Below are 13,965 nucleotides of genomic sequence, written 5' to 3' on the forward strand. Positions count from 1 at the left end.
TTTAACTCTGCGACTCGAATGTTAATTCATGAGAGGCACAAACTGCGGCTAATTATAACTTGGCTCAGATTGAAGTTATTCACAGTTGGTGGAATTGCTCAAGAATATGTTCTGGTATAACTAAATTCATACTTAACGCTGTTCTAATAAACATCTTTATATATATTATGTGATAAAAACACATCTAGAGAAGAGTAGTTGTCAAATGTTATATTGAACATGTACCACAATACCGAATCATGCAGGTTTACACATCCAATAGGTGTAAAATGCAAAAGTTTATAATAAAACCTTAAATTCAGAGTAGAAGAAAACATCTTGGAGATTTAGTTCAGTTCTCACTGCCACGTTCTGTATCTACTGCGCATTATTTTTTCATTATGTTTCTGGACTGATCCACCAGCTGTGGATCAGATTATCAGAGCGAGGTCACGGAGGGTCACATGCTTCTCTCTTGAATATGATCCTCGGTCCTCCGACTCTCAGGGTTCAGAGACAGGCCGCCCGGCTCCCCCTGTGATGCACTTTACAGCCTGAGGGGGTCAGTGTAGCTCACGTTTAGCTTCTCTCAGTGTGATTTATATCTTGTCCCTTTGAGAAAACACTGTGTCAATACACTACAGGATGCATTCAGGCTAACCTGAATCGCTTCACTTTATTACATGTTGAAATGTGTTGATATCTGGTGTCATGAATGGCAGTCACAGAAACATGTTGTTCATGATTTCACTGATTGATATGGTGCAGAATACATTGTGTTAAAGCTCAGTTACAAACATGTAAGATAATGATATTCATATGTTTTCAGGGTTACAAAAGGAGCAATAAAAACCTTGAGCCTCCTAGGTTTCCCTCCCCCCGTTGTGTTCACACACCGTTCACTCCAAACCAGAACACACCTCGTGATCCGCTGGTGATGATAACGATTCCCCAGCCGGTTTCTGGCCTTATGCTCAGTATTATCCTGCTGTCCTTTTCACTAGTCGTGTACCTTCAATGAATCTGGCGAGTCTCATTCATGGTATTCATCCAGTCATTCATGCTCCTCGCCGTGAGATTTAACACCTCGCACAAGCTGTGAACGTTGTATCATCTTCACACCTACAGCATCTCCTGCACGTTTGTTTTGGGCTGCTCCTCGCCGAGCGGATGACACTGTGATCACGGATGTCATACGACGCACGCGGTATTCTCCAAGACAGCAGAAGACTCGCTCGCCCATGTGACTACTGCCTCAAGGTTAACCTGTTACCATGGAGACAAGCCCACCAATGAAAATGCAGCAGACGGTTGCGATGTTGACTGCAAGCTTTTTGTTTTAAGGAGTGACCTATTTTTTTTTCTCCCCCCCCCCCCCCCCCCCTCATAGCTACTCAGACCCACTACATGTGCACGTGCACACACACATTCACACGGATGGAAAAACATGGGGAGGCTACTCGCATACACACACACACACACACACACACACACACACACACACACACACACACACACACATGTGAAATGAGGTTGTAAGGTTGCAAACAAAAGAAACAAGGAGCCTGAGATATAATGTAGGAAATGGATCGTATTTTAAACTCATTGTCTTTATTTGACCCGAGGATTAAGATTGAAGATCTTTCCTTTGATAGAGCTGAAGACATGAATCTACAGGCAGGAGAAACTGTTTGAATCTATAATAAGATCCTTCTGTAGTAGACGGCGAAGTGAACCCTCTGTGATATTTAGCCTTTTTAGAGAATGGTCTTCAGCGTTTCAGCAGATTCTGCTGTCTTTCAAATTTAATAACTGACACTATGAGATAAAACATCTTTTTTTTTAAAGTGCCACTTTATTACAAAAGTATAAACTTGACTGACATTTCATGAATAGTAATCTTGATATAAAACATTACAATCTTTTGCACTTTAGCACTTAATTACACGCTTTTTGAGTACAAGACCCTGTAGTCTGAATAGCAAACACACAACGTTAGCTGCCACATTTAACTTAGCTGGGCTTTCCAAGAACACACCGTAGCTCCATGGCTTCAAAAACAACAAACAATACACTGAAAATGTTTACATTGCAGCTGTTTTTTTTTCTTTTTCTTCGCAGTCTGTGTCACAAGATAAGTCATTCCAAAACACAATTAAACATAATAGAAAAAGATAGATTTCTTGACACTGATGATATATTTATTATTCTTTCTCTTTTGTAATGTACATACACATTGCATCAACATACAGTATTATCACATTGTTTGCTGGGGATATTTGGTCAAATGAAATCGTCAGTGTCGTTGTCCTCTGCTTGCTTGGCGAAACCATTTGCTTCACATTTTTGCAATTTTTGCAATATTTTTAACACTGATAACAGAGAGAGGACGGAGCGTTCATCGATGGAGTGATGATGGGACATGACGTTTTGCTAATACACATCAGTTCTACTGTAGCTTTCCAAGCTGCACTATGGTGAAACCCAAGCAGATTCATATGACCACAAGGCAGGGACTGTGTAGATGAACGGTCCACGGATGTGGGTGAGGACTGAGCAGAGAGGGAGGTGTGTGAGCGGGTGGTGCAGTGAACTGTCTCCACCTTTAGGACTCGAGCAGCTCTCTTTAGTCTTGTTTCATCCGTCCCGTGTGTGTGTGTGGCGAGAGGAAAATGAACTCTCCTCTCTGCTGCACAGAGTCCCACTGAGCCAAATACATCCTCGATCCCACTGGCTTTGTGCTCTACAGAGAAATAAAGCAACGCACTAAAAAATAAATAAACAACCAACGACGATAGAAAAAATAACATTCATATAGAGGTACCACATGACAGTGCTTGATTATTTTTTTTTATTTTTTAGTTTTTGTTTGATTTTTTTTTCTCACTTTTTTTTAGCATGCAAATTGTAGCAGGCAAAGTGCAGAAACAGGATCAACAAAGTAAAACACTTCATTTACAGACGGCAGTGGAGACAGTGTTCAGTCCATGTAGGATGAAACAAAAAGAGTGAAATATCCGGTCGGTTTTTAAACACGATGATGCTCTAAATTAGTCGAAGCTTTTAGGAAGAATGCAAAATGTGTGCAATTTTTATTATAATACTCTCATAATTGTTTCTCTTGGTCCCTGAGCTTTCAAGTATTTTGATTAGTAATTCATTCCTTTATATCATTTAAATTCCGTCCTGAATCACATCTTGACCAACTACAGGGAAGGCCTGTCCATGATAAGTGCTACCAAAATACTTCACACAATGCAGTGCCTTTTGCCCCTATAGGAGTCCTGCTAGGACTTTTTTTTTTTACCCGCTAGAATTGAGGAAGAATTTAGGCTTGTTTACTTTATTGTGCTTTGCACATATGTATCAGTAAAATAGAAGTGCTACTGTTACCTACAGATCGCTCTGCAATGGTCTTGTGCTCATTTAATATTCACTACCTTTGGATTCCTTTTAAGGTTTATCGATCGGACTTTGTGTTCAGCCCAGGTCATAACAGATTAACATTATTGCCCCAAGGCCTGATGAGCCTGTGAGAGGCATGATGTTATGACTTGAATGTAAACAGTATGTTTGGTGAGCATGACAGGGGCTCAGCCATCACTCCTTGGGGCGTTAGCTCAGCTCCTTGTGTTGGAAGGTTAAGGGGTCACAGTGCAGCCGCCGCCTCAGAGCCCCGTCACATACATCTCCATGCCGTCGTTGAAAGTGAAGATGGTGGTGGTGCTGGAGGTGGCGGAGCCCTGCTTCAGGTCGCCGATGCTCTCGTACAGGTTCTCCCCCGGCAGCAGCAGGGCTTTAGCGGGCAGGTGCTGTAACTTGGGGGTCTGCTGCGTGGGCGGCGGCGGAGGGGGCTGCTGCTGCTGCAAGGGCTGCTGGGCTTTCTTCCTCCTCGGCCGCAGGGTGGCACACGTGTTGGGGGGCCTCTCTCTCTTCCAGGCGCCTTCCATGTTCTCATAGGCCAGATCGCACTCCTCTGTCCCGATGGACTCGTAGCAGTGGTCGTCGAGGGGCCCTCCAATGGCTTTGCCCTCCTGAAGGGCCCACGTCTGGGGTTTGACCACTACACTAAACCCCCCGTCCCGGTCTCGGTCCCGGTCACCGCGACCCAAGGTCCGGAAGCCAGGATTGGCTGGGGGAGACCCGGGTACAGCTCGCTTCTTCTTTCCTGGTTTACACACCTTCGAGTACATCTCAGCCACCTGCAGTCAAACAAAACATTACTGAGATTATGGACTGTGAAAAACATTGAATTATTCCTTTAACCATTTTTAAATATTCTGTGCAAGCTAAAGAGAATAAATAAATAAATAGTTTCTCAAACTGTGACTCTTACAGGTACATGTCCCTTTGCTTGTTTTGTTTTTTTACAACACAAGCAAAAAATAAAAGCATTATTTTGTATTACAATATATAATTATAGATAATATAAACCAGTGATTAATGGTAAAACAACTTTTATATTTTAGTTCACATCAAAGGAATTGAGCAAGGTCTTACATAGTTTTTGGCTGCTACTACTTTTTGAATTATGTTCAATCTATTTTATTTTGAAACTGAATATTTATTTGAGGATTCTTGAGATACCTCATTAAAATGAGATACCACATGCTTCAACACAGTCATTTAACAAATAAACTCGGTTGATGCACAGACTGAAGAGTCGTCGCTCACCACAGCAGCAGACGGTTGTATATTCTCCACTGTGTGAGCACCCAACGGTACCAGGGCTTTATTTTGGTGCATGAGCATCTCCTCATCCTCCGGTGGCTTCCAGATGTACTGCTCTCCGTTGCCCATAAACATCACTTCCTGACAACAGAACCACAAATTACATTTGGGGCAAAGCTAGTCACATGTTCATGTCTTCTATGAGTATTTGTGAGTATAAAAAAAAAAATGCATTCTAAAACAAACCTGATGGGGTTCATAAAAGACAAATTAACCACTTTAAACATGCATAAGTGAGCGTTATAAATCTATTGGATGGATTTCATACAGTATTGAATAGATTTTCCCTGAAAGGTGGCCCTTGTAGCGAGAGAAACCATGTGCATCTATTCTGGATGACTCAATTTCAACATGTTGCGTCATCCACAAGAAATTCAGTGGCGAACAGCCCTGCGAGCAGACAGCGTACACATGTAAGCCTGTGAACTGTGCGTGTTGCTGAACTCAGGTCACAGCAGACAGCACAACCTCGCTGACCTCACGCAGGGCAGCAAATGGTCTCCCACTGTCACCTGGAGGGGAACACAAAGCCTTGTGTCCACAGCGCAAGCAGGCATCCCTGCCGACACTCCTGCTGCTGCGAACATACGGGGGAGGTGACAGAGAAAAAAAAAAACCCCACTATCCCCAAGAAATACTCGACAAATATACACAGCTCACTGCCTAGATTTCACAGTAAGGACCACAGAAGTGCCAACATATCACAAGACCGTGCACGATGACGCCGAGTGCAGCGAAAACTGCAGCGTTGGCACGGTAACAACCGTGTAGATCCTCTGCAGCAGTGTGAGGGAGCTGGAAAGCTTCCCCCTCACTAAGGTGACAAAAGACACATTGTCTGTGTAAAGTCTGACAAAATTGAGAAATACAGGAAGGATGTTTGTTGTGTTGTGCTCTTATTTTGGGGTACTCCTTATTCATCGCTCGGAATTTCGTGGTGTGCACACCTGAGAAAGCAGCCACAAGACTCCAGCTGACGTCAATTACCTTGTTAGGCGAACAGAGAGGAGAGTGGGTAGACCATCTTTGTTGAATTTGCTTTTGTATGGGAGTTCTTCAGATTACACTGCATATTATTTAATCTGGATCAGGTGATACTCGTTTGTATTTTGTAAGGTTACGTTGTAAAGACATTACTTTAATTTATTGTTCACTGTGTAATGGTGCGACGTCTCAATGTGCTTTGTATGGTCGCCTCTGCTGCTCCAGTCACACCCCTGGTAGAACCACGAGCAACCCTGCTGAGCTGTGAACTCCATCTCCCCCTCAGGTCATCGCCTCTTCACTTTCCTCCTCCCAATAGAACTGAATCCTGTTCACCTCCGCAACGTCATGAGATGATGCTGATGATGCTGATCGCAAAGATGCGTAATTGTTTATCTCCGCCGGGAGGATCATGGATCAGTGTGCACACTGTTGTACCTCAACTCAGTCGCTTGGTGAGTTTAATTTTGTTTTTGGAGCCGATTGCCTGCATACATCCCCGCTTGTTTTTGAGTTTGAGCCCATCGGACGTGTACGTCACTGCTTGTTATTTGGCTCACTTTGATTGTTTTGGACGGTGTGTTTGGCTAACAGCTGACAAAACTACCTGCACACACAATGCTTTACCCTTCCACAACTCAGCCTCTGCCAAGCAAGCAGCCAGCTTGGTGAGTTTAATTTTGTTAATGGCGAGATTGCATTGAAATGTGTTAAAAGACGACTTCAAGACAATCGCCTGCACACGTTGCTGCCTGTACAGCAGAGGTCGTTGTTTTGAGTGGCATCAAATACAAGGTCACTGACATTATGCGAGACAAGTTCACCTCCGTATATGAATATCCATCTTTCTTTTTACGTGTTATTTATGTGAGAATCTGGTTACATAGTTCATGTTTTTCTGCCTTGATTCTAATCTCCTCCCATTAAAAAGATAATCTGTGTATAAATGTCACAATGTTAAAACCAAGTTCACCCCAAACAACAACTTCTTAGTATTTAAACAATCTTAATATAAGGTTCACTTACTAGCTTTTCCACTTTCAACTGCATCTCATGGTCTTCATCAGCGTATGGAGTTTGCCCAGTTGTCATGGAGATGAGATGCAGCTGAAAGCGCTGGAGAAAAGCTTTTAGTAAGTGCACCTTGATTTTACTGTCACACTATTGCACAATATGAAATGTATGAACTTTAAAGCTCAAGAACTGTTTTGTAAACAATTTTTAAATCATCAAATATAAATAAAAACATTACTCTACCAACCTTGGGGAATGCTGGGACATTGAAGGCGTCCACGTTTCTACGTGGTAGCTTTGTGCTGTGCGGGTGTGGTGGTGGAGGTGCGGGATGTGACGGCGGTGCGTGTCGTGGAGGCGGCACCGGCGGCTCCCCCATGTCCGTCCCGCTGTCCCTCTTTTGGGGAGCCTTTTCGGCCTTCCTCAGCTTCCTGACGCACGCGTACTCGGCCGTCTCCGGAGGGTGAGGGTGAGGGGGAGACATGACCTCGGACTCGGTTTCGGGCATCCCTCCTTCCACATCGCCGTCTGGGTCCGGGGGCGCCGGGGTGTTGGCGGGGACGGCCGGAGGGGCCGGGGTGTCCGTCTGCCCGGCCCTGCCTACCATGGCGTACAGGGCATCATCAGTACGTGTGGTGGAGGAGCCGCGGCCCACTTCAGAGTAAGTGTGCTCTCCGTCCTCTCCAGAGGGAATCTGGGGAAGCTGCCTGCCTTGAGAACGAAGGTCAGAGTTAGACCTGCGGGGCAGACAGCCCATGCGGGACCTTTTTCTTTTTTAGATGCCTCTGAAAGGCAGATTCAGGCCGATGCCCACCATAAAGCAGAACTCACATACTTTTACTCTCGTTGTACTGGACAAACATTTGTGAACATGAATAAATCTCTCTCTTGGTAGAAATAGAAAATCTGGAGCTGACAGTAAACTGGGAATAGCTGTTTGAGAAAACGTGTCCAAATTGACTTCATTCCACTGCAGTGGAAGCAGGACAAGTATGAAGCTGGACATATGCTTATGTTTCTTCAAACCCTCTCGGGCTTCTGTCACAGTGCCCACAAACACAGCTCCCTGTTGACTGTCAGCGATGGAGCTCCAGGACTTGTCTTGGCTCTCTGATTTCTGTCTTTGAGAGAGAGATATGCATGTTTACAAATCAAGATTGAGCAGTCCAGTGGAAACGAGTTGTTGTTGTAATGTGAATTCTGTTTTAGGGTAAATTGCTGAAGGGTTTTGCATGAATTTAGGGCCGAATCAGATACGGAGAACACAGAGGAAAGTGTGCGGTTACATAATGCGAATGTTAAATGTTTACCCTAAATGTTTATTTGCATTATTAGGAGTTTGTAATGGTTTTGTGGACGCCAAGTCTGGCAATCATGAATGAAGATGAAACAAATCAGAATATGCTTCAGTTACACATATTTGTTGATCTGCTGCTATATTTACTTATTGATTTTCAGTTGTCACCATTTTCTGAAAACCTTTTATCTCAACTCTTTGTGATTTTCATGCCATCAAACAAACTGAAAATTAAATGCTTGCAGTGGTGGAATACAAGTACATTTCATTAAGTACCATTTTGAGGTACTTATATATTACTTGAATATTTCCATTTTATGCTATTTTATACTTTATACACTACATTTAAGAGGGAAATATTGTACTTTGTACGACAATTTATTTGATTACTGGTTACATTTACACTCAACAAACCATGCATATATAATATGATGCAATACTATTCTAATCTATCCAGCAGTATACAAAGTAAAGTAAAGGATTTGAGTACTTTTGCCACCACTGCAACTTTCAACTTCAATTCTTATATCTTATATCTCCTTTCATGATGGAAAAGGTGCTTTGTCATGCAGCTAAAACAAGAACAGACTGTTTAATTCCATTAAGGAGATACAAGGTTTTCACCAGACGACGGCCAGGTTCCGTTCAGAGCACAGGGCAGGATTTATATGCGAAAGATGCACTCACTTTTGCCATTGCAGTTCATCTTGTTCATCTCAGTATCTGATTTACTGATGGACCGCAGCTTCGACTGCCTGAGTATACCCTGATGACGCACACACACACACACACACACACACACACACACACACACACACACACACACACACACACACACACACACACACACACACACAGAGGTCCAGTTAAAAGCTAATTAAGACTGAAGAGGTGTTCTCTAAATGATGTTGTTTCCTGGTCAATTGAGTTGCTTCAGCTACCTCTGCTGCAACACAAACAAAACATGGAGGAGCTGATACCTACCATGTCCATGAGACGGTGCTTTCCACCCTCACCGGGAACATTGTGTGTCTTCCCCTTCCTGTGGTAAACACAACCGCTCTGTCACACAGGTTGACACTTACTACAGTGATGCACTTGTGTGTGTGTGTGTGTGTGTGTGTGTGTGTGTGTGTGTGTGTGCAGAGTTTGAGTCACTGTCCATGTGTGTCTGAGTCATCTTGTGTGTGTGTGTGTGTTTGAGAGAAAGACATTATGGGAATATTTGCATACCTGCGTGCCAGTTGTGGTTTATTTACTCAAGCGCTGTACTGAAGTACATTTTTGCAGTACAAAGTATTTATACTTTACTTGAACATTTCCATTTTAAGCTATTTTATACTTCTACTCCACTACATTTCAGAGGGAAATATTCTACTTTTTACTCTACATTTATTTGACAGATGTAGTTACTTTGCAAATTCAGATTTTAGATACAACATATATTTCAACTAATGGATGTATTATTATAGGTTAAACTCCACAATAGTACATGTTAAGTAGTTATCAGCCCCTTTGCCAGCTGCAGCAATAAAGTGATGTACACATGAATGCATCAATTAAATGTAAGATAGTGACTGCAGGACTTGTAACAGAGTATTTTAACACTGTGGTATTGATACTTTTACGGAAGTAAAATACATTTTACTGCAGTACCTTTTACTTTGAGTACATTTAGCTGATAATACTTCTTTACTTTTGCTTTAGTAAGATTTCCAATGCATGCGTGTAATGGAGTATTTTTACATTGTTGTATTGGTACATTTTGCTTCAGTAAAGTATCTGAGGAATTCTTCCACCACTGGCACGTGCATGTGTGAATGAGCACATGTGTGTGTGGGTGTGTGTGTGTGTGCATGCGTGCACGGTGCCTCACCTCTGGCAGCCCACGCAGAGCACTACGATGAGGATCGTGACAACAAAGGCTGAGGCAGCAGCGATAGCACCCAGCAGCAGGACCTTGCCGTAGGGAGGAGCCGTGAAGTTCAGCCCGTCCTGCATAGAGGCCATGTGGGAGCGCTGACGCTCACTTGCTCTCACACACACTCACACTTACAACTCATCCACGCAGGGAAGAGCCACGGTCTCACTGGGATCTGCAGCGAGAAGGCACAGAGCGGTGCTTAATTACAAAAATGATCTAACCCTTACCGAAACTTTAAGTAGGTTAACAAAGCAGCGGAACCAGAAGTTGACATATTCACAGTGAAGGGAAGGAGCAGTTTGGGAAGAGGAAAAGTGGGAATTCCTGTCCAGCACAGAAGCGGTGAAGTGAGCAGACATTACGCCTCCGGCATGCGTTTCCGCTTTACCTTGTTTGATGGATTACTGAGATATTGTGTCACACTTATTTAGACTTCAACCGTATACCTGCTCAACCAACAACAATTTGCAGAAATCTGGGTCTGCATAGCATAATAGTGAACTAGTACTTAAAGTAATCCAACAATTCTACATGTAACACTTTGAATAAACCAGAAAATATATCTGAACACTGAGGGCTGATCTGTTTGTCAAGCAGCTGCAGCGATGCACATGTGTAAATGCACATTTCCAATCAAACAAGAACAAAATACATATTGAGAAGGTGCGATGAGTCACATCCTAAGCTGAACATGCCAGCAGGCGGAGAAACCTGAAACAGTGAAGGAGACGAGTATGAAAGCAGAGCGAGCAGACGGAAACATCTTTCTTGCTTCTCCTTGCTGCTTGCCAGACAATTTCGCATTTGGCAGTGTATTATGTTTCAAATAAACAATAAAAAACGTGGCGCCACAGCAAAAAGACCAATCAACAAGCCTGTTCTAATCTCTTGTCAAATCATGCCATCTGTCTACTGTGACAGCGTGTTTATTTGTCACTTGTCCATCAGCAACAACAAGACTGAGCGGCAGACTGCAGGAAACATACTGCCTGGTTTTGTCCAAAGTCTTGTTGTTGTTTGGATGATGATACTTAACTGTCTGTCAATGTCTGTCCAAATGTCTCTTGTGTATTTATTCAGTTTACGACGACAGATTTTTACCCCAAACAAAACGTTCCATGGTGGATCTTGTGCTTTAAGACAAACTTTTCCTCAATCCTCTTTGTGAATGATAAAATCTGATGCTTTAAAGAATGTGTTTCAGTCTTGGCTCCTTTCCTTCCAGATAGAATTTAGTCTTCACTGTCCACATCACCATTAGTCTGTAGTCTGGCAAACAACGTGTCTCTTCTCTGAAGGTTTGCCAAAGCATTGGACACCTCAACATCATTTTTTTGCAGTACAGATCTGTAAAGTTTTAAATGAAAACATATTAGTGTGGCTGTAGCCTTAGTGAGGCCTAATAAGGATTCAAGCAACCCAAGCATGAATTGCTGGTATGCTCTTCTCCGTTCTTGCCTCGTCTTTGCTAAAATCATATTCATGACCTTGTAATTTGGTTAAACTTAATTTGGGGTTCATTGTGTTTTATCCAAGACAAATATTACTCACTAAAACTGCACAAAAATGATATAAATCAACCAGATTGTTGCACATGTTTATGTTTCGTCCATATATTCCTTGAGTGCAAACAGGTCTGTAAATGTAGGCCACACACAGGCAAGTGAGCAAAAACAACTTTTGTTAGAGTCCCGAACGGGCACACATTTATATATGTTTATAAAAATGTATTTTTCTTGAGGAAACTTCGATCCTTCAACGTGTGCAGCATGATGTTGGAGATGTTCTATCAGTCTGTTGTGGCCAGTGCACTGTACTTCGCCGTAGTCTGCTGGGGCAGCAGCATTGGAGCCGGAGAAACCAACAGACTTAAACTGATTAAGAAGGCCGGCTCCATCATTGGCTGTAAACAAGACTATCTGGAACAGGTGGTGGAGACGAGGACACTGAAGAAACTATTCTCGATATTAGATAACCCGGACCACCCTCTCCACCACCTACTGCAGGGACAGCGGAGCTCTTTCTCCAACAGACTGATCCAGCTCCGCTGTCACAAGGACAGATACAGGAGAACATTCCTGCCCTCTGCCATTAGACTCTATAATATATCACCTCTGTTCAAATCATCCGTCAATTGACTACAACACCGCTACACTGCTGTTGTTTGCTGTTGGTGATCCTCGCACTACTGTTTAGTTATCCTATTAGTCAATGTAATACCATTCTATTTCATTGTGTATACTGTGCGTTTTTTGGCATTTTCTTATTATTTAATTTTCTTAAATTTAATATGTTCTGCTCTGTTATTTTATTGTATTATATTGAGCATTTTGCATTTTTCACACTTAATATTTTTATGTTTACTCTGTAACTTCGTTTGCTGCTGCTTCAAACAAATTCCCCCCCCCCCCCGGGGATGAATAAAGTATATATCTATCTATCTATCTATCTAAAAATATATTCTGGAAGTCACTGATTATTTAAAAAAAGATGCAAGTTCAGAAGTGTTACAGTACAGTATGTTTTGTGCACCATCTTTCACAACAGTCAAATCCTTCCATCTGTCTTGCCAATATATTCTGCACATCTCGCCAAGACTGGCTGCATGTGCTCTATGCACAACAGATTTGACTGCTCAATCTGGCACACATCTGACCTAATGTAGCACTACTTCTCAGTGTTTTTAATTTTCTAAAACAGCCATTTTCTAAAATTCTCTATCTCCTTAGAATGTGACATGTAGCCTTCTCTCACTGACAATCTCCAGCCATGATCTGCTGTACTTGGACACAGCAGTGCTTTGTTTGGAAGACGAAAATGGCCGCGTTGCAAATTTTATTTTATCTTGAGATCACAAGTTAATTATTTAGTTATCTCAAGACAAGGAGCTTTGTTTTCTCGAGATAACGAGATAATCAACTCGTTAGCACGAGAAAACAAAAGGTTGTTTCCTTTTATTACTTATCATTTTTATCAGAGATCAGGAGTGTAACGCCAGCCCGGCTGCAAATAAATAGTATGTAGTATGTATGTTGAGGCATGAACTACACATTTATGTCTCGACTTAATGTTGAGTCATAAATCCTTCCCAACAGTAAGGGTCTTAAAGACACTTTGGGCCCCTGGGCCTGTGCCCGGTTGGCCCCCCTCGGTGGTTAGGGATAAGTGTTGGTTCAGGTCAAACTGTATTTTGCCAAATTCGTGGAAAATTAGTGGGCACTATCAAGAAACAAAGAAATATAGAAAAAATACTTTTTTTCTCAAAGGAGAACACAGGACATGCATGTATGCTTTAACAGACAAAAACAAAAGGGATGTGATTTCAGTTCAAGAGACAAGTGAATGATTAGCAGTTAACATTTATTAGGAAAGATGATGCGTTAATGAGTTACATGGAGATGCGTTGGCGCTTGAACTCGACGAGGAGATTGAGAGAATTAATATAGAGGCAAACAACTATTTGCAATGTAAAGATATAGTGCAGTAATGTCTACCTGAGCAGAGAATGGAGTCGCTCTCCCTCTGTGTGTTATAATCCGAGCTTCTCCGTGCTTTGTTGACATAGCCGGGCCTTTTAGTGCATGTAAACGTGTCCCACTGGCAAGCTAACGGCCGCTGCTCTGTACTGCTCTCATATAACGCTAACAGCTGATACCTCTGTTCCAACCAACGCGGAACCGTACCACCCACCCCACGATTCCCCTTCGGGTAAACGTTGTTGGCTCTATCAGCACTGTTGCTGTAATTTGAAATGTTAGCGCCGTTAGCTGTGAGCCGCTGGCTCAGCCGTCGCCCTGTTGAGAGCCGTTGAGAGCCAATAAATATGCTCCCAGTCTCGTATATTGCACCTTTTAAAACAGCTCACTCGAGGGTCTGTTAGCTATAATATCAGTGGTCAGCGCAGGAAATTCCCTGCTAGGATGCGCAATGATCTGCACTGTCTCTATTTCAGTGATGAAGTTTAGTCCATGCGGACCATGTTTCTTTTGTTTTGTTAATATTCCTTCCGTGAAAGTATTCTATGACTGTAGATATC

At 42.6% G+C, this 13,965-nt stretch overlaps 1 protein-coding gene across 1 annotated transcript; it reads right to left on the reverse strand.

Annotated features, from left to right (window-relative positions):
• Nucleotides 1-3,647: 3,647 nt before the first annotated feature.
• LOC306708062 (uncharacterized protein) lies at nucleotides 3,648-10,015 on the reverse strand (the record flags this gene model as incomplete). The annotated part of the gene is given in 7 exon segments (XM_079175753.1): nucleotides 3,648-4,181; nucleotides 4,705-4,791; nucleotides 6,956-7,473; nucleotides 7,476-7,493; nucleotides 8,738-8,771; nucleotides 8,990-9,047; nucleotides 9,882-10,015. Coding segments are annotated over 7 exon segments (1,383 nt in total).
• Nucleotides 10,016-13,965: the final 3,950 nt, after the last annotated feature.

The sequence above is a fragment of the Pholis gunnellus genome (assembly GCF_910591455.1).
Source record: "Pholis gunnellus genome assembly, chromosome: 2".
Classification (NCBI taxonomy): domain Eukaryota; kingdom Metazoa; phylum Chordata; class Actinopteri; order Perciformes; family Pholidae; genus Pholis; species Pholis gunnellus.